The sequence below is a fragment of the Sturnus vulgaris genome, chromosome 20 (assembly GCF_052056855.1).
Source record: "Sturnus vulgaris isolate bStuVul1 chromosome 20, bStuVul1.hap1, whole genome shotgun sequence".
Classification (NCBI taxonomy): domain Eukaryota; kingdom Metazoa; phylum Chordata; class Aves; order Passeriformes; family Sturnidae; genus Sturnus; species Sturnus vulgaris.
Window position 1 is genome coordinate 635,202 of NC_142262.1, and position 17,458 is coordinate 652,659.

At 57.9% G+C, this 17,458-nt stretch overlaps 2 protein-coding genes across 8 annotated transcripts in view; one reads left to right on the top strand and one right to left on the bottom strand.

Annotated features, from left to right (window-relative positions):
* RBFOX3 (RNA binding fox-1 homolog 3) overlaps positions 1-17,258 on the bottom strand; it is a 123,361-nt gene extending 106,103 nt beyond the window's left edge. For 4 of the 6 annotated variants that reach the window (XM_088176532.1, XM_088176529.1, XM_088176517.1 and 1 more), the window contains exon 1: positions 17,004-17,254. The gene's annotated coding sequence lies outside the window, so the exon portion shown is untranslated. Of the gene's footprint in view, positions 1-17,003 lie in introns of all 6 variants that reach the window. The other 2 variants (XM_088176525.1, XM_088176521.1) reach the window with 1 other exon arrangement.
* On the top strand, positions 5,977-12,098 carry ENPP7 (ectonucleotide pyrophosphatase/phosphodiesterase 7). 2 transcript variants are annotated; one of them, XM_088176419.1, is made up of 7 exons: positions 5,977-6,276; positions 6,746-6,923; positions 8,061-8,206; positions 8,991-9,611; positions 10,141-10,408; positions 11,123-11,218; positions 11,615-12,098. In XM_088176419.1, exons 1-6 carry the CDS (start codon positions 6,145-6,147, stop codon positions 11,206-11,208), a joined length of 1,431 nt encoding a protein of 476 aa, XP_088032545.1. In that variant the 5' UTR covers positions 5,977-6,144; the 3' UTR covers positions 11,209-11,218; positions 11,615-12,098. The 2 variants fall into 2 exon arrangements, with proteins under 2 accessions (XP_088032545.1, XP_014742926.2); XM_014887440.2 differs by lacking the exon at positions 5,977-6,276 and having other exon boundaries at positions 6,428-6,923.
* Positions 17,259-17,458: the final 200 nt, after the last annotated feature.

The following is a 17,458-nucleotide window of genomic DNA, read 5'->3' on the forward strand; positions in this document are numbered from 1 at the left end:
CACGGGAAGGAGAGCAGCACCATCCATCCCTTCCCCAGCCCCCGTGCCCAGGGCTTTCACACTGCTCTCCTCACAGCTCTGGCACTCACAGCGAAATGAAAAAAAAAAAAAAAAAAAAAAAAAGATGCAGCTCACCCTCCCACTGTGATGGATGGGATTTTTTGGTGTCTGACAGGCCCTGAGCCTCTGGGGACCAGCATTGATAAATCACACCTTTCAGTTTGCAGTGAACATCTTCACTTGCCCAGCTTGGCTGGGCACTGACACGGCCCTGGCACAGCCCTGGCACGGCCCTGGCACGGCCCTGGCACCCCCGGAGCCCCAGGAGATGCTCCCATCCCGACCCTGCCGTGCAGAGCGCTGGGCTGTGCCGGAATGAGCCCCTCGGGCACTCCCCGGGATCAGCCCGCCCCGGGCTGGGCAATATCGGCACAGAGGCAAACACAGCTTGGCTGAAATCGGCTCCTGCCTGGAGGAACTGAAGCACAAACTGAGAAGAAACCAGCAAGCCGTCAGCAAGAGAGTACAAAATCCAGGGATTACTGAAAAGCTCTGGACATGGCTGTGAATCCAACGGCTGCAACAGCATCCCCAAGCTATTAAGGGAAAAATCAAGATGTGGACAGAACTAGATGGGCCATAGGTGAAAAATGGCTCAATTATTTCTAGTGCCAAAACCACAGAAGGACACTTCCCTCTGCTCCCGATCCACAACCTCCCACTAATTAGCAGAGCTCGCAGAGAGAAAAATGCTCCGAGCTCCAGAAGGAGCCCAGCGAGAGACCCAAGGTGGCACAAACATCTGTGTGAGCCGGGACAGCACCAACACGGCCGGCACGGCTCCAGGGCCGGGCGGGACCGGGACCGGGACCGGGACCGGGACCGGGCCAGCTCAGGGAGGTGTCAGATGGATTTTGCCCTCTGGCAGAGCAGGGTCAGGCTCCAGGAGATGGGCACTGTCCCAGCTCTGCACAGGGATGTCCCGGCTGTGCACAGGGATGTCCTGACTGTGCACAGGGATGTCCTGATCCCGCCGCTGTGCCCACACCAGCCGGGCTGGAGCCCCTGCCCATGAGGATGCCATGGCACAGGCTAACACTTGAGGAGAAACAGGGATCCTGTTGGTTGGGAGCAAGAGTTCCTGAGCCTGGAGAGGCGCTGAGTGGGATGGAGGAACAGGGCTGGCTGTGAGAGCAGAGCTCTGAGCAGAACCCAGCCCAGCCCAGCTCTCTGTGGGGCTGGGGGGAGGACAGAGATAATCACAGGCATTTGCTCCCCAGCGTCTCCACTCAGCTCTTTGCAGGGATCTTTTAAAACTACCAATGCATAAAACAACAACAAAAAAAAAGTTACCAGGAAGCCCTGTCCCCTCCCTGCCAAAGTTCGGAACATGCTGTCATCAAGAAAAATGATGCTGGCAAGAGAGAAACCCGCTGGGGTTGCTGGCAATTTCCCAGGCTCCAGCCCCGATGAGTGTTTATCAATAATTTCAGGATGTGCTGTCGCAGGCGCTGACGGGAGCGCGGGCAGGCGAGTGTCAGCACAGCCACGGGGAGGGAAATCAATTAACGGCTCCGCAGGAGCGGGGATTTGCGGCTTTACAGAGAAAAGGCTGCTCGGCTGGAACACGGAACGCTTAAACGGGGCTCGGTGACACTCAGGCAGGTCCCAGGCCGGGGTGAGCGGAGCCAGCCCAGCCCCAGGGATGCTCCGAGCCGCGGGACAGGGAAGGACGGAGCAGCAGCGCTGTGCGGGCTCAGCCTGGCCCTGGCTGCAGCTCAGAGCTCCCAGGATCCACCCCTGCTTCCCAGCTCCTGCCCCCAGCAGCCTCACCACCCTCACACACCCAGACCTGCTCTCTTTCAGCTCAAAACCGCTCCCCCTTGTCAGAAGAAAACACAAACAGAAGCCCAAGTGTACCACAAGCCTTTGCCCAGGACAGCAGAGCCCCGCCGAGCCTCTCCAGATGGGATGGCTCCTAAAATTCCATTTCCCCTTCTTTAGGATGTGCCCACCCTGCTGCCCACCAGAGGATGTCTCTTGGCACCCCGTGTCCCAGAACCAGGCAATTCCCTGCTGGAGGGAATTTTGTTCCAAGCATTTGTCCCAGACTGGGAGTGCTCGTTCCTGCACTCTCTCTGCCAAGCTTCAGCCGTCCCTTCTGAAAGGAACATTTTAAAATTAATATTAATACTCTGCATCGTGTCAGACCTTCTCCTGCATTTCTGCTCTCTCCCAGAGCACCTTCCCTGCGTGTCCCACACTCAGCAGAGAGGTGATTCCTCAGGCAGGGCCTGCACTGCTGGGTGCTCCTGAGCACAGTCCTGGTGTGGCCCTAATGGATTGGTGACACTGTTACATTTATGGGTATTTCAGGAGAAAGAAAAAGGCTACTGGGTGTTCACATGTTCTTGTTGTATTATTTAAGAGAAGCCATTTGAGAGCACAGGAGAAGCAGTGTCTGCTCCCAAAAGGAGGGAAAATAATGGAGGGGAATATTTGCAAAAAGCTCAGTTAAGTAAATATTTTATGCCAAATAATGTTATGGCTTTTGAATGATGCATGCAAGAGAGTTGAAAGGAGGTGAGGCATGGAGCAAGGAGCACGTGGTGAGCGCGGAGGTGTCGGTGAGGGGAGAGCACAGTGCCCTCCTCGGGCGCTGCCTCTCACCCTGGCACGGCCGTGCCACTTGCAGGAACCTCATGGGAGCAAATCAGCCCTGGATGGGAGCAGGGACAGGGAGCAGAGAACGGGCAGAGAGCAGGCACAGGCACTGCCCTGGCCAGGAGGAAGAGGCAGGGAGAGCAGGGGAAAGGGCAGCCAGGGTGGTGGCTGGGGGAGCAGAGCAGGGCCAGCAGGAGCAGGGGCTCTCTGGGCAGAGGAATTCTCCTCCCGGCAGGCGCAGAGTGAGCAGCCGGCACGAGGGAAGCACAGAGAGGAGTAAAATACCATTAAGTGTAATAAGAAATGTACTTAATCAATGAGCTCTGCAGCTGAGGATCAATGGGAGGCAGACACAGCCATTAGCTCAGCAAGCTGAGGAAGAGCCGCGGGCCCAGATGGAGCGGTCGATGCTGGGATTAACCAAGCTGCAGAGCAAGGCTGCAGCCACAAGGCTGACCCTGCTCTGCTGCACAGGGCTCAGACTCCACCAGGGAGCACAAAGAGGAGCCCAGGCCATGGGCTGCAGGCTGAGCCCTGGGAATCACCACGATTCACACGGGCTCCGTTCCCCAGAGGGGTGAAACCCCACCCCTGATCCCGGGAGGTGCTCCAGGTTCTCCTGGTGCTCTGGGCACGGGCTCCAGCCCTACTCTATCCGTGCTCCATGCCTGGCTCCATCCCGTTCTATTCCCGTTCTATTCCCGTTCTATCCCGCCCCCGCCGCTCCCGGGACCCCCCGGTCCCGCCCGGCCCCGCCGCGGCCGCTCAGCGCCCCCTGCCGGCCCCGCCCGGCTGCGCGGGGGGTCCGGGGGTCCCTCCCGGGTCCCTCCCGGGGTCCCTCCCGGGTCCCTCCCGGGGTCCCTCCGAGCCCCCCGCCCGCAGCAGGCTCCTCGCCGAGTGCCGCAGCCCCGCGGGCGATGCCCGGCCCTTCCCTGCAGGGGCTGAGGCAAAGGAGCCATTTCGGGGCTCTCTTCAGTCACCCCCAGGCTGGAGAGAGAGTCCGGGACACCCCACAGCTCTCCCAGCGGCACCAGCAGCCTCTCGGAGGTGACACTCAAACTCCTGCCTGCTGCTACCGGCAGCCAGAGCTGCCCAAGAGCCCCCACAGCACTCAAAGCTTCTTTTCCCACCTCCTTCCTCCTTTCCAGCCCTTCCAAGCAGCTTGGCTGGAGCACCTTCCTCCCTCCATCTGCTTCAGGGCTCGGGCCAAGAGCTGCTCCCGGTTCCACAGAACACCCTGTCAGGGCTGCCCTGCTCCCTGGGGCACACCCACCACACCACACACCTGCCCAGGTGCATCCCACCCCCAACAGCTCCACACAGCTCCCCCACAGCCCCCCAGACCCCACAGCTACAGCACTGCTGGTTCTGCTCATGGGCATTAACCACATTAACCAGCATTAACCACATTAACCACACGGTGCTGGCACAGAGGTCTCAGTAACACTGATGAGTTTATCCAGCCCTTGGTGCTCAGCACTGCCCGTGCTCAGCCACAGGGAGCTGCAGGTTTGCCCATGGCGTGCTCAGCACATCACTTTTCCCAAAGGCTGCAAACAGGCTGGGACACCAAGCAGGACAGTTCCCCTGGCAGGAGACTTCTCTGGGCTCACGTTCTCGGTTTTTCCTCAGTGTTCACAGAGCTCACCGGTGCACAGGGGCAGGATGGAGTGGCAGCCCCAGCAGCCTTTGCAGGGACAGCGCTCACAGCCTGTGCTGCTGTAGCAAAGGTATTTGAACAGCCTAGGCCATAGTTTATAGCAGGTGCACCAGCCAAGCCAGTTTTAGCAATCAAACACTCTGGAATTCATCAAGGCTACTGAAACATAAATTGTGCTAAACTGGGAAAAAAGAAGCTGAAAAAGAGAATATCAAGATTGCAAGAACTAAGGTAAGGAAGGGCAGTGAAGCACTGGACTGTAACCAATCCTATTTCCTTCAAAGTGCATGCAGAGCATGTGGACAAGATAGAGGCACCAATCAAGCAATGTGTGATCACTTGGACAGCAGTTTTATAATCTATAAGTAGGGCATAAGATAAATAATAAAGTAGCTTCTGCTTAATCACATTGGTTACTTGTTCAGGGCTCCTTTGCTCCTGCATGGTGCCCTTGGAGCTCCTTGCCTGTTCTCAGGGGTGTTTCCAAGGATGCAGGATTGGTGCCAGCAGCACAGAGCTGGTGCTCCAGAGGATGCTGAGCAGGGACACGGTGGGACCAGAGCAGCCACAGCCCCTCGGGCACATCCACACATGGAACCAGTGCCTGGGGCGTTGTTAGTGCAACATCAGCCCTTTCAGCTGGAGCTCGCAGCAGCGTGGCCAAAGGTGATGTTCTTTATCTGTGCCTTGTGCTCCTCAGATACTGGTATCAAAATGTGCCTTGAAACTCTCCTGACATGGAATATTCCTCGGAGATTAGTGCAGAGCTTCCCTCTCGCTGGTCTCTTCCCTCCCGGAGGAGCTGATGAACACGATTTGTTATCAGCACTTTCCCCACACTGTGAGCACTGGGTCAGGCCCTTGGTGACCCAGCTCAGAACAGCATCTGGATATTTAGGGCCTTCCCTGAGCTTGGCAAGTGATAACATCTTTATCATGAGCCCTTTAAACCCTCGGTGCTACCAGGAGGCTTTGTCCTCACGGAAGGACAATATCGAACCCAGGGCAGCCAAAAAAGAGTTCCTCGAGTAAACATCAGTGCTGGGCTGGCAGAGAAGGTGCTGGGCTGGCAGGAGGCACACTGAGCTCAGGGAGGGCAGTGCTGGGCTGGCAGACACAAGTGCTGGGGTGTCATTAGCTCAGCACCCACTCCATGCTCTCTGTTAGCCAAGGGTTGGCTCAGGGCTCGGATCCAGGGCTGGGGGCTCAGGGCAGCATCCACCCCAGCATTCCCACTACCTGCAAAAGCCTAACTGCACTCCCAGCTGGTGTCAGCCCCGAGGTCCCTGCTGGGATCACTTGGACCTCTCACAGGGTCCTTGCAGGATTATCCCATGTCCCACCGGGCAAACACCCACACTGGAAGAGACACCAACACCCCCCGACAAATCAGTCCAGGTGGGAATACTTGAGATGCTCAGGTCTACAAAGAGCTTGTCATTCCATCCAGGAAGAACAAACCTATGTGCCTAAGCCTCATCTACCCAGCTCAGTCTTGGGGATAAACATCAAGGAATGACCCCAGACAGGGCTGGGAAAACCAGCTGGAGACAGCTCTGCTTGGTGAGGAGAGGGTGGCAGGCAATTGGGAAGCAAAGCACCAAGGAATAAATCTGCAACCTGAGCAGAGGGAGATCAGCAAAGATATAAAGGTTGTGAGTTCAGAGCCCAGGGAACCAAGGCAACCTCTGTTACATAACTGCAAAAGTCAGTTTTACTGATAAATGAGTCGTCAGCAATGATTAAACCCCAGAAAAGCCATAAAGCAGCAGCTATTGATACGATGGGATGCTGATACAGCGAAGGTCAGCAGTGCACGGATGGGGGTCACCCACGGTGAGCAGTGGGAGCTTCAGAGCTGGGATCACCCTCAGGAGCATCTCCAGGGGTTGATGCATGGTCAGGATCCAAGGAAGAGCCTCCTCCTCCAGAGAGCAGCTCAGCAAAGCCAAGTGGGTAAATCCAAGCTCCTCCCTGAGCCTCTGAGCCTTCATCTCAAGGTGGACAAGCAGCCCTGGGGTGTGAGTTGCCTTCTGAGGCTGAACTGCTGACCAGAGAGCAGGGCACTGAGAGCCAGGGGCGGGAAAGGACAGCAGGGTGGGCTGGGAGGGATGGGGGCTGTGCAGGAGGGTTCCCAGCACCACTGCCAAGGAAAGATGCTGATGTTTGACCCAGAAGGAATTTAAGATAATCTACTGCAGAGAAACAAACAGGAGACACTTGTTCTGATACCCAATGCTGCCTGAAGCCACACACCCCATCGGCAACTGCAAGATTAGATAAGGACCGAACTTAGTCCCATCCTGCACATATTAATGTCCCCGGACACCTGGGCTGCTCCAGTTCAAGGGCACGAAGATGCTGCTGTCACTGGGGCTCCTCTGGGCTGCCCTGTCCTTAGGAAGATGCTTCCCCCTGCAGCAGGCGTCCAAACACAACAAACTCCTCCTGGTGTCCTTCGATGGCTTTCGGTGGAACTACGACCAGGACGTGGACACCCCCAACCTGGACACGATGGCTGCAGATGGGGTGAAGGCCAAGTACATGACTCCTTCCTTCATCACCCTCACCAGCCCGTGCCACTTCACACTGCTGACCGGTGAGTGCCCCGGGGCTGGGCGAGGGCAAGGCTCAGTGAAAGACACGAGGTCAGGAATCGTCCGGACCCAGCAGAGCACAGAGCTTCAGAGCAGACATGGCAATAATGCAGAAATGGTAGATTCAAACTAGATCCAAGGAAATTCTTCCCTGATTCCCCAGATCGCCCCATCCCAGGAAATGTCCAAGGCCAGGTTGGATGGGGCTTGGAGTCAGCCTGGTCCAGTGGAAGGTGTCCCTGCCCATGGCATAGAGGTGGAATGGGGCAGTTTTTAAGGTCTCTCCCAACTCAAACCATTCTGGGATTCCATGAACTGAACCTGTATTTATCAAAGGTAAATAGCACCAGACCAACTCGATAGCCTCCTTTGATAAGATAAATTATTTTTTAAACAAGGGAGATGCTCTAAATTTAATCTTTCTGGACTTCACTAGTGCATTTGATACAGTGCCACATGGGAAATCATTAGTTAAGATGGAGAAGATGAAGATTAGTGCAAAATCTGTAATGTGGGGAAGTGAGAGGCTACAGGAAGAGGACAGAGTGGATGCTGAGAGGAGATTGTCAAGCTGGAGGGAGGGCACCAGGGGAATTCCTGAAGAATCGATTTTGGAGCCAATCTTATTTAAGATTTTAATTAATAACCTTGGCATAAAAGAGTGGAGCATGCTAATGAAATTTGCTGATGGGCAAAAGCAGGGAGGCAGCATCAATATGAGGGAGGATGGGGATATCAGGCAGAAGGGACTGCACAGTCTTCGGGACCAGAATAATAAAAACAGCACAAAATGTAAGAGTCCAAGTGCATCCCTCCCTTCTAACGGAACCTTGTGCCCACTGACCTCGAAAGTGAAACAGCATGTGATTAAATAAACACAGGCCATGGGGAACCTGCCCGTGCCCAGAGGGCAGCAATGACCACAGGTGGTGCCAATGCCTGGCTGGGTCCAGGTGAGACCCACCAGACACCAAGACACAAGGGAGGCAGCATTCCCCCAGCATCTCTCACCAGATCCCCCAGCATCTCCCTCCCTGCCCCTGGACCCCACCTGGCAGAGGGCAGGGGTGGGGAGGGGCAGAGGAAGGGACCCCCCAGCACAGCCTGGCTCACCCCTCCTCTCCTCCCCTCTCCCACAGGGCGGTACATAGAGAACCACGGCGTGATCCATAACATGTGGTTCGACACCAAAACAGGCGTGAAACTGCCCTACTACACCACACAGGGCATCAGCAGCTGGTGGGACAACGGCAGCCTCCCCATCTGGATCACTGCCCAGCAACAGGCAAGTGTGGCACCTCCTCCTGCACAGACCCTGCACAGACCCTGCCACGCTGCCACCCTCCAGGAAATCTCCAGGCAAGCCACGATCCCCAGTGGCCGAGAGTTCCCAGCCTCCCTTTGAACGTCAGGCTAATTAGAACAGCAAAAAAACTGAAATCCCCAGACACTGGCAGGAATAATTATGATCATTCTACTAAAAATAGCAAAAAATAATAGACGCATTTCAGCTTTATTAAGACATTAATAAAGCAGGTTATCCTGTTCCTGTTTAAAGAAGCCTCAGCCAGTTCCTCAGGGAACATCCTGAGCCTGGCAGCTCCACAGCCCAAGGCACATCCAGGGCACCTGGGTGGCAGCGTCAGGGGTCACTCCTGTCCCCTGGGAACTGCAGCAAGCCCAGCAGGCTTCAAATCCAGCTTTGAGGCAGGACATGAAACCCAGCCCGAGAGCTTTTTCCACATTTACCTGCCAAACTGGCTCCCCTGACTTCTGTAAAACACACCTGAATGTCTTGATGGTCAAGAGCCAGAGGGTTATGCAAGGTGCAAAGGGGCCACTGGTTCCAAAGTTTTAACTGGTGATAAAGCACCGTGAAGAACCAGGTGTAAGGGCAGTGCTTTCAATTAATCACTTTTAATTGGCAATGAGCAAGAAAACCTCATTAGAGGCAGAGGCAGACATTGGGGACAGAAGGAACTAATCGTGTTAGGAGGTGGCTGCACTGACAGATGGAAGGATGCTGCCAAGGGAGTCCAGGTGAGTTTATGGAATGCTTCCCCTCACAGGGTTTGAAGACAGGCTCCATCCACTTCCCTGGAACCAAAGCTAAATACCAAGGGAAAGAAGTGTACAAGAAGTTGGTGGAACCTGCATTTTTCAACTACAGCAACGAGACCAACTGGAGGCAGAGCATCAACACCGTCATGGAATGGTTCACAGCGGACAACCTCGACTTCATCACGCTCTACTTCGGGGAGCCAGACTCCTCAGGACACAAGTTTGGCCCCGAATCCACACAGAGGAAAGCCATGATCAAGCAGGTGGACAGAACCGTGGGTTACCTGAGGCAGCGCATCCAGGCAAGCGGCCTGGAAAAAACGCTCAACCTCATCATCACGTCTGACCACGGCATGGAGACCGTGATAAAAACCAACGAGATTCACATCCGCAACATCAGCAACTTCTCCTTCAAAGACATCGACTTTGAACTCTTAGATTATGGACCAAATGGACTCCTAGTGCCAAAAGAAGGGAAATTGGAGCATGTGTACTCAGTCCTGAAAAATGCCCACCCAAACCTGCACGTGTACAAGAAAGAAGAGTTCCCAAAGAGATTCCACTATGCCAACCATTCCCGGATCACCCCACTTCTGCTGTACGGCGACCCAGGCTACGTGATCCATGGGGTAAGGTGTAAGCTCAGGCACATCCTACTGTCCTTTGGGATGTGCCTCTCCCTCCTCTCCCTCTCACAGACCCCCAGCACCCACCCAGCTTTAGCTCTTTGTGCTAATTACACAGAGATAGAAATTCCAGCTCTTTGTAAAAAGACCTTCCCTGCTGTTGAGAAGAGAAACTATCTAGAAACCTTGGAGCAGGAGTAGCATGAATGCAGAATATCCATTGCAGGATCCTCTCCTAGGCTGATATAAAGGAAGGCCCAGCACCAAGGCCAGCAGGCAGCTTCCCACTGGAAGCTCCTCAGCGCAACAAAGCTTGGATGTGCTGACATTTAGGGAGGGAACTTGCAGGATGTAATCGCTTGAGAGAGGTGTCTGGAGGCACCTCCAGCTCCTGCAGTGTTTAACACTAACAGATCAACTTCCAAAACGGAAAGGAACCAAGCAGACCATCAAACCCCACAGCTGCAGAACGTGGCACACGAGGTGGGGGGCAGAGGGCTTGGGGTGCTCACGTTGCTGCTCTCCCCTGCAGAGGTACAAGGTGCAGTTCAATAAGGGAGAGCACGGCTTCGACAACGACGCCATGAACATGAAAACCATTTTCCGTGCCGTGGGACCAGACTTCAGGAAGGGGCTGGTGGTGGAGCCCTTCGAAAGTGTCAATGTCTACGCGCTCCTGTGCGAGCTGCTGGGCATCACCCCTGAGCCCCACGACGGCTCCCTGAACGTCACCAAGCCCATGCTGCGAGACCCGACTGACCCGATTGAACCGACTGAACCTACGAAACCTGGGGGCAATGGTGAGCACCGGGACTCACAGGGGGCAGCGGGAGCGGCAGCAGACACCGGCCGGGAATGGCAATGGGCACCGGGAACGGCAATGGGCACCGGGAATGGCAATGGGTACCGGGAGCGGAAATGGGCAGCGGGAGCGGCAATGGGCACCGGGAGCGGCAATGGGCACCGGGAATGGCAATGGGCACCGGGAGCGGCAATGGGCACCGGGAACGGCAATGGGTACCGGGAGCGGCAATGGGCACCGGGAGCGGCAATGGGCACCGGGAGCGGCAATGGGCACCGGGAATGGCAGTGGGCACCGGGAGCGGAAATGGGCACCGGGAATGGCAATGGGCACCGGGAGCGGCAATGGGCACCGGGAGCGGCAATGGGCACCGGGAATGGCAATGGGCACCGGGAGCGGAAATGGGCACCGGGAATGGCAATGGGCACCGGGAATGGCAATGGGCACCGGGAGCGCACCGGGATCGCTGCGCTCCGCCGGGATTCCCGCGGGAACAGCGACACCTGGCGGCCGCCGCCGCTCCGGGGCACCGGGCCCGCGCCCCCTTCCCCGCCGCTCCCTCCGCCGCTCGCTCCCCGCTCTCGGTGGCCAGGCAGGGGTCACCGGGTCCCCGGCCGGGAGGAGGAGCAGAGCGGGTGGCGGGAGGTGACAGTCACCCGTGGGGTGCTGCCCCCGGGGCAGGGCTGGCACTCACCCCCTCTCGGCACCGCAGGTTCCGGTTCTCTCCATCCCGCCAAGGAGCTGCCGCTGATGCTGGGACTCGCCCTGGTTCTGGGATGCTGGGGAGGAGTTTTCTAACCCCCACCAGGTACGCGACCCCAAAGACCCCCGGCAGGACCCTTACCCAGGCAAACACGTGCCCCGTTTGGGGGTGGTCGCCCCGGGTTTCGTGTGTCTGTGGAACCCCCCCCCAAACCGCTCCCTGCGGGACACAGCAGGGGCTTCACACCTCAGACAGGACTCTGTGTTTCTCCAGCCCGGGGTCAGCATTGACACCACCAGGGCATGGGCTGGGCTGAAGAGAAGGGGTGGGCGCCCCCTTGGACCGTGCCACTGCCCCCTGTCCTGTCCCCCCTGTCCTCGGTGTGCAGCCAGGGCTGGATCCTGGCATGAGCAACCCCGAGGGGTGAATCCTTCACTGCTGCTGGCTCTGCACGTGGCCGTGTGTGGCTGCAAGACCAGAGTTTGTCACTTGCCTTCACAGTGCAAATTTGTCCAGAGAACCACCAGCACCAGTAACTCCGGCTCCAATTCCCGGCACTTCCAGACGATTCCTCCAGGCTGCAGAGACTGAACCAAGCACCAGCAGCGTCGGTTCTCCTGTCCTGGCAGCCCCCAAACTCCAGGCAACTCTACCAGAACACATGGCAAGGTGGGGAAGGACATGGCTCACAAAAACAACCAGAGTCAGGCTCAGGGAACTGGACAAAATTCCTAAAACCTCTCTAAATCACTGAGTCACTGCGCTCCAGCACGGCTGAGTCCCCGGCGGGGGAGACGCCTGTCCCAGGCTTTGGGGTGACACCAGGATGCATTGCTGTGGAAGGCGGCACTGATGTCCAGCCCGACATGATCACCCCGTGTTTGCATCACCCCAAACGTGGGAGGCACAACAGCTCCAGGGTGGGTTTGGAGACAGCTGATACATATTGAGTATCCAACTTAATTAAATGAAAACTTTGTTCAGAGCCCGCTGGGAGCCTCCCCTGAAAGGCGCCAGGCCCCAGCCAGGGTGGACTGGCTCACCCTGGACCTGCCCAGGACTCAGAGAGACCCCATTTGTCTGTGCTGGCCACAGTGTGGGGCTGGCCACAGCACCCCCAGCCCAGAAGCCTCGATGTGTCCCAAAGTCAATCAGCACTTCCAGCTCCTGTCCCAAGAGCCCCAGGTGCCCTCAGCAGGATCCTGCTTGTCTTTCTGTGCTTGGTGGCTGTGGACAGAACTGGGAAATGCCCCCTGTGCACCTCTGAGCAGCAAACCTGCAGCTCCATGGCGGAGCTGCTGAGACCTGCCCCAGCTGCAGCTCCTGGCAGCTCTGGGAGGGGCACTGATGTGTTTTGGAGAGACGAGGAACGTGGCAGTGCCAGGGCCAGGGCCAGGACCCCCCAGCAAACAGCCCTGAGATTCCTGAGCCAGGGGCTGGCAGAGCCTGGGTGTTGTGCCAGGCTCCCAGGACCTCTCCACAGCAGGGCTGAGGCAAAGCCCCTCACAAATCCAAACCTCCCTGTGCAGGAAACAGCCCAGGGCCCTTCAGCCAGGCTGGGGCTTAGGGAACAAGACCCCTCCCGTCCAGCACCCCCATCCCAGCCCTTCCAGAGTGGCATTCCAGCACCCCCAGACCCCTCCCAGATGCTGTGGTGCCTTTCCCCAGCCCTGTGCCTCATCTCAGGGGCTCGATAAACATCTGTTGCCATAGAGACTCGCTCACTGCATCGCCTTCACCCAACGAGATGAAACAAGAGCCGCACCCTCAGAAAAACAGGAAGAAAATGTTTGGCTTGAAACTGTGCTGGGGTGGGGGTCAGGGCGGCGGCGGCTGCAGGAGGCTCTGAAAGGGGAGTGTGGCCAGCGCTGTGCACGCCACTGAAATTGATATTAATGATAAAAGTGCACTGAAACCTTCCCCGTTCTCCTGCTGGTGACCTTGGGGCCTCCCGTGCAGGTCAGCACAGCCCTGCACACTCTACAGGCAGGGGCAGCCAGCTCTGCTGGGAAGTTGATGTCCTGGAGATCCTGGCAGAGCCTGCAGAGCTCAGAACCCACTGGTACCAGCTCTGTCCTCATGCCCAGGGTGGCCAGCAGGCAGAGAGCAGGATCACAAACCCATGGAATGGTTTATGTTGGAAGGGACCTCACAGCCCATCCAGTGCCACCCCTGCCATGGGCAGGGGCACCTTCCACTGTCCCCGGTGCTCCAGGTGTCCAACCTGACCTTGGACACTTCCAGGGATCCAGGGACAGCCACAGCTTCTCTGGGCACCCTGTGCCAGGGCCTGCAGGGCCTGCACCCTCACAGGAAAGAATTTCCTCATAACATTTAACCTAAATCTCTCCTCTCTGAAGTTTAAAACCACTATTCTGTCCTATCATTCTCTGCCCATTTAAAATGTCACTCTCCCTCTTTTTTATAAGCCTTTAAGTACTGAGAAGCCACAGTGCTCATAGGGCTGCTCGCAGTCTGGTTCCCAGACCCATACAGGGAACATGGAGTTTGTGGTGACCAACCTCCAGACACAAATCCTCATCTGAGAGCTGATTTTTCCTCACCTGGGAGCAGGAATTGAGTTCCTGACTCCACCTGCAGCATTTAGGTGAGACAGAGCTCTGCCATAGAAATCCACAGTGAGGAAGAAGCCATCCTGGAGAAAGGCTGAACCTGACATATCCCTGCAGGAAGGTTTCCATTGCCCTTCAGGCGCAGGGTTTGCCATGGGACACAGCTCGGCGTGGCTGCTGGCACAGGGGCAGCTGAATGCAGCGTGCTGGACACGGAACTGGGTCCACTTCCAGCACGGATCATCCTCCGAGCCCTGTGCCCCTGAGCACGTGGAGCTGGGGGAGCCTGGTCCTGTTCCTCCATCCCCCTGTACCCATCTCCCTCTGTCCCGGTGGGGCGGTGTCCCAATGTCCCGGTGTCTGTCCCGGTGCAGTACCGGTATCCCGGTGTCTGTCCCGGTGCAGTACCGGTGTCCCGGTGTCTGTCCCGGTGCAGTACCGGTATCCCGGTGTCTGTCCCGGTGCAGTACCGGTGTCCCGGTGTCTGTCCCGGTGCAGTACCGGCAGCCGGCGGCCGAGGGCTCCCGAGCCGCGCTCAGCGCCCGGCGCCCCCGAGCTCCCGGCACGGGCGGGGGAAGCGGCTCACGGTAAAACCCCGGCCCGGAGCATCTCCCCAAACCCGCGGCCCCCCTCGCCCGGCACCGGCCGCTGCCCCGGGGCCCTCCGGTAACTCCCGCGGGGAGGGATCCGCTCCTCGGTCCCGAGGGACAAAGCCGGGAGCCACCCGCCAGCACCCAGCGCAAGGCGCAGGGATGCTCCAAGGGATGCCCGGGAGATGCGGGTCACACCCCGAAATCCCCTCCTGGCCCTGACTACGTGCCCCGGGCTGACGGATGCCCCGATGTCCCAGGCCAGGCGGATGAGATGGATCCTCCCCGCTGTGGGTGCGAGTTTGAGCCCCACAGACACACAGAACCTAACCCGGCTCCTGTTCCCCAGCCCAGGAGCCATCTCTAGCCCGGCCTCTTCCACGGCAAACCCAAAACTGCGGAATTTTTCATGTTCTTTGAGCCTTTCCCAGCCCTTCCCGTGGCTCCTCACACCTTGTGCATTGGTACTGTGGGATATTTTCACCAAACGTTCCCCGATGACAAAGCCCAGCCTGGCCCAGCCTGGCCTTGCCCGATCCCCGCGTCTCCTCCCGCCCTCCCATCCCCACGTAATTCATTCCCCACCGCCCCCCTGCCCGGGCTGGGGGTCACGCAGCAGGGAGAGCCCCGCTGTGTATTGCATCCCAATTTGCCATGCATTTCCACACCATTTGCTTCCTTTTCTTTTTCCTGCACTGGGAAGCTGCTCGCTGCCCAGGGGTCCCGACCACTCCGGGATGGCAACATAACAACAAACATCCAAGGACACGTATATATTTATGGCACACGGTGTGTGGGGACGCTGCTGCCTCCCAAAATGCCTGTTCTAGGGGTGGCTGACTCCTGCCCAGGGCCACAGGACCCAGCCACGACGTGGTCCCTGGCCACCCCACCCTGGACGCTGCCCAGCCCCGGACCCGGCTGCAGTAGCCAGGACCCGGCTGCAGTAGCCAAATGATATGCAGATCTGTGTGCTTTGATTGGCTGCTGCCTCGGGAAAAACAGCCACCATTTGCCCACAACAAACATGGCCACCATGGCCACCATGGCCACCATGGCCCGGCTGTAGCCTGGGCTGGCCCCGGCCTCACCCTCTGAAGTCAGGGACCCCCAGCACCGCTGCCATGGGGGTCCCGCAGGGAACGGGGCGTGAGCAGAACTCGTTCCCAGTAACACCCTGGTTATAGAACAGATCTCCAGTCCAGGGAGCAGCATGGGCCTTTTCCCCTCCACAGGCAAAGGGGACTCAATTCCCCATCCCTTCCTTCGACACCAAACCCCACTTCAGCCTGACAGCCCCTGCTGCAGACATAACACAGGACACATGGCATTCCTGGGATGCCTGGCGTACTTGGGGAAAGTTACAAATTCATGTTCCATCAGATTAGTTCAGGGGTCTGGCTCTCATTTTTAAGATGACGACAGTTTTCACGGTGATTGGTGAATTTATTGGCCCCGCTGTGACTTTGCTTGGTGGGAGTGTGGGGCCAAGTTACTCAGTGCGTGTTGCTGAGTTTCTCCAGAAAGGTGAAGTCCCTGTCAGGGATGGGAAACACTGAATTCATCAAAAAGGCACTCACAGGTGGAGCCACATCTTTGGCAGCAGCAGGAGGACATCTCATCCTGCCCCAGCTGGGGCAGCCCCCACCAGCAATGCCAGGGAAGCTCCAGGGCTGGGATGGTCTCCTCTGGCTGACCGAGTGGAACAGAACATCCCAGAAGCCCTGGGGATACCCCACTCTGCCAGGGCTAAAAAGCATCGAGCCCACAGCAGCCCAGGCACTGCCCAGGACCAGTTTTCAGTGAAACGCTGTGAGGAAAAAGGAGATTTCCAGCCCAGGGAGCAGCACAGTCCTTTTCACCCTCAGCAGGAACAGGCATGGGGGCTGAGCACCATTAGGAATCAGAGTCCCCACAAGGACTAGGGACAATGCTAATGGCACAGCCCCACAAACGCTGTGGTCCCTAAAGAGACACAAATGTCAAGGGCTGCTCCCATTTCTATCCCCCCAGCCCCTCCTCAGCTCAGCAGACAGCACATGGAGCCTCTCCACTCACTGGCCTTCCCTTCCTGGCTCCGGGAAGGGAGGGAACAGCGACCTTAGCCCTGCATCCCCCTGGAGAGCACAGAACAACAGCACTGAGGGGCGGCTGGCACAGCGAGCATCACCCAAATCAGGGCTCGTTCACCCCTCAGAGCCCAATCCCTGCAGCCAGGAGAGCCCCACGGCTCCTCATCCCTCGGGCTGCGCCCACACGGCCGTGCTGCCGTGCACGGCTCAGGGACACGGCGGTGGGAGCTCACACAGGGCTGCTTCTAAAACCTAAGAGGTGTCGCACACAAAGAGCCGAGCTGGCAGAAGGTAAATGAACTCAAACAAAAAGTGCGGCGCTGTGTAACAATTCTGTGTCACCTTCGGCTAAAAAAACGCTCCTACAGCTCTTCTCGTCAGTGAACGGCCACGGTAATTGGCAAAGAAAACAATGAAAGGTGACAGCGCCCGACCCAGGACAACCCCCTGGCATCGACCCAGCACCCCAGGCACGTCCCCGTCCCGGTCAGTCCCGCTCCCTGACGACGCTTCCAGTTTCTCATTCCCTCATAGAGGGTCCCCGTGGTGACAATCCCCCGCAGCGGGGACAGCCCAACGCACCCGCTGCGGCTCCGAATGCTTTTCTAAACCCGGCATCGCTAAACCCGGCATCGCTAAACCCGGCATCGCTTACCGGAGACGGCAGTGCCCGGGGTGCGGGCGAGGCCCCACGCAGGACACCCCATGGCCCGTCCGGCTCCTGCTCAGTCCCTGCGCGCCGCGGGGCGACGGAAATTCATATCCCTGCGGCTCCCGCACGGTTAAGGGCAGGCTCCGGGCCCGCGGAGGAGAACTCCCTGAGGTGCTGACTCATCTTCTTCCATGCCTGTAAAGCACCATATTTCATCCTTCCACGCCCACAGCGCACAACCGCCGTGCAGCAGCTCCTCACGCAGCCCCGCACGCCCCGGTGCGTGCGGTGCCGCCGCACCCCCGGTAACGCGGCTCGGGAGGGACCGTGGGCCGGGCGGAACCGAGCTGCGAGCCGGCACGGCGCGAGGGTCACAACCGGCCCACCCCCCTGGGAAATCCTTTATTCTATTATAATCAACTATTTTAGAACTGAAACGTGCCGGTGCTGCTGCCGCC

Bases quoted from the DNA above. Each gene is read 5' to 3' on its own strand.
- ENPP7 (XM_088176419.1), top strand. From the start codon at position 6,145: ATGGGGGTCACCCACGGTGAGCAGTGGGAGCTTCAGAGCTGGGATCAC. The intron at 8,207-8,990 runs GCAAGTGTGGCA...TTCCCCTCACAG, and splicing joins GGATCACTGCCCAGCAACAG to GGTTTGAAGACAGGCTCCAT. The intron at 9,612-10,140 runs GTAAGGTGTAAG...TCTCCCCTGCAG, and splicing joins CAGGCTACGTGATCCATGGG to AGGTACAAGGTGCAGTTCAA.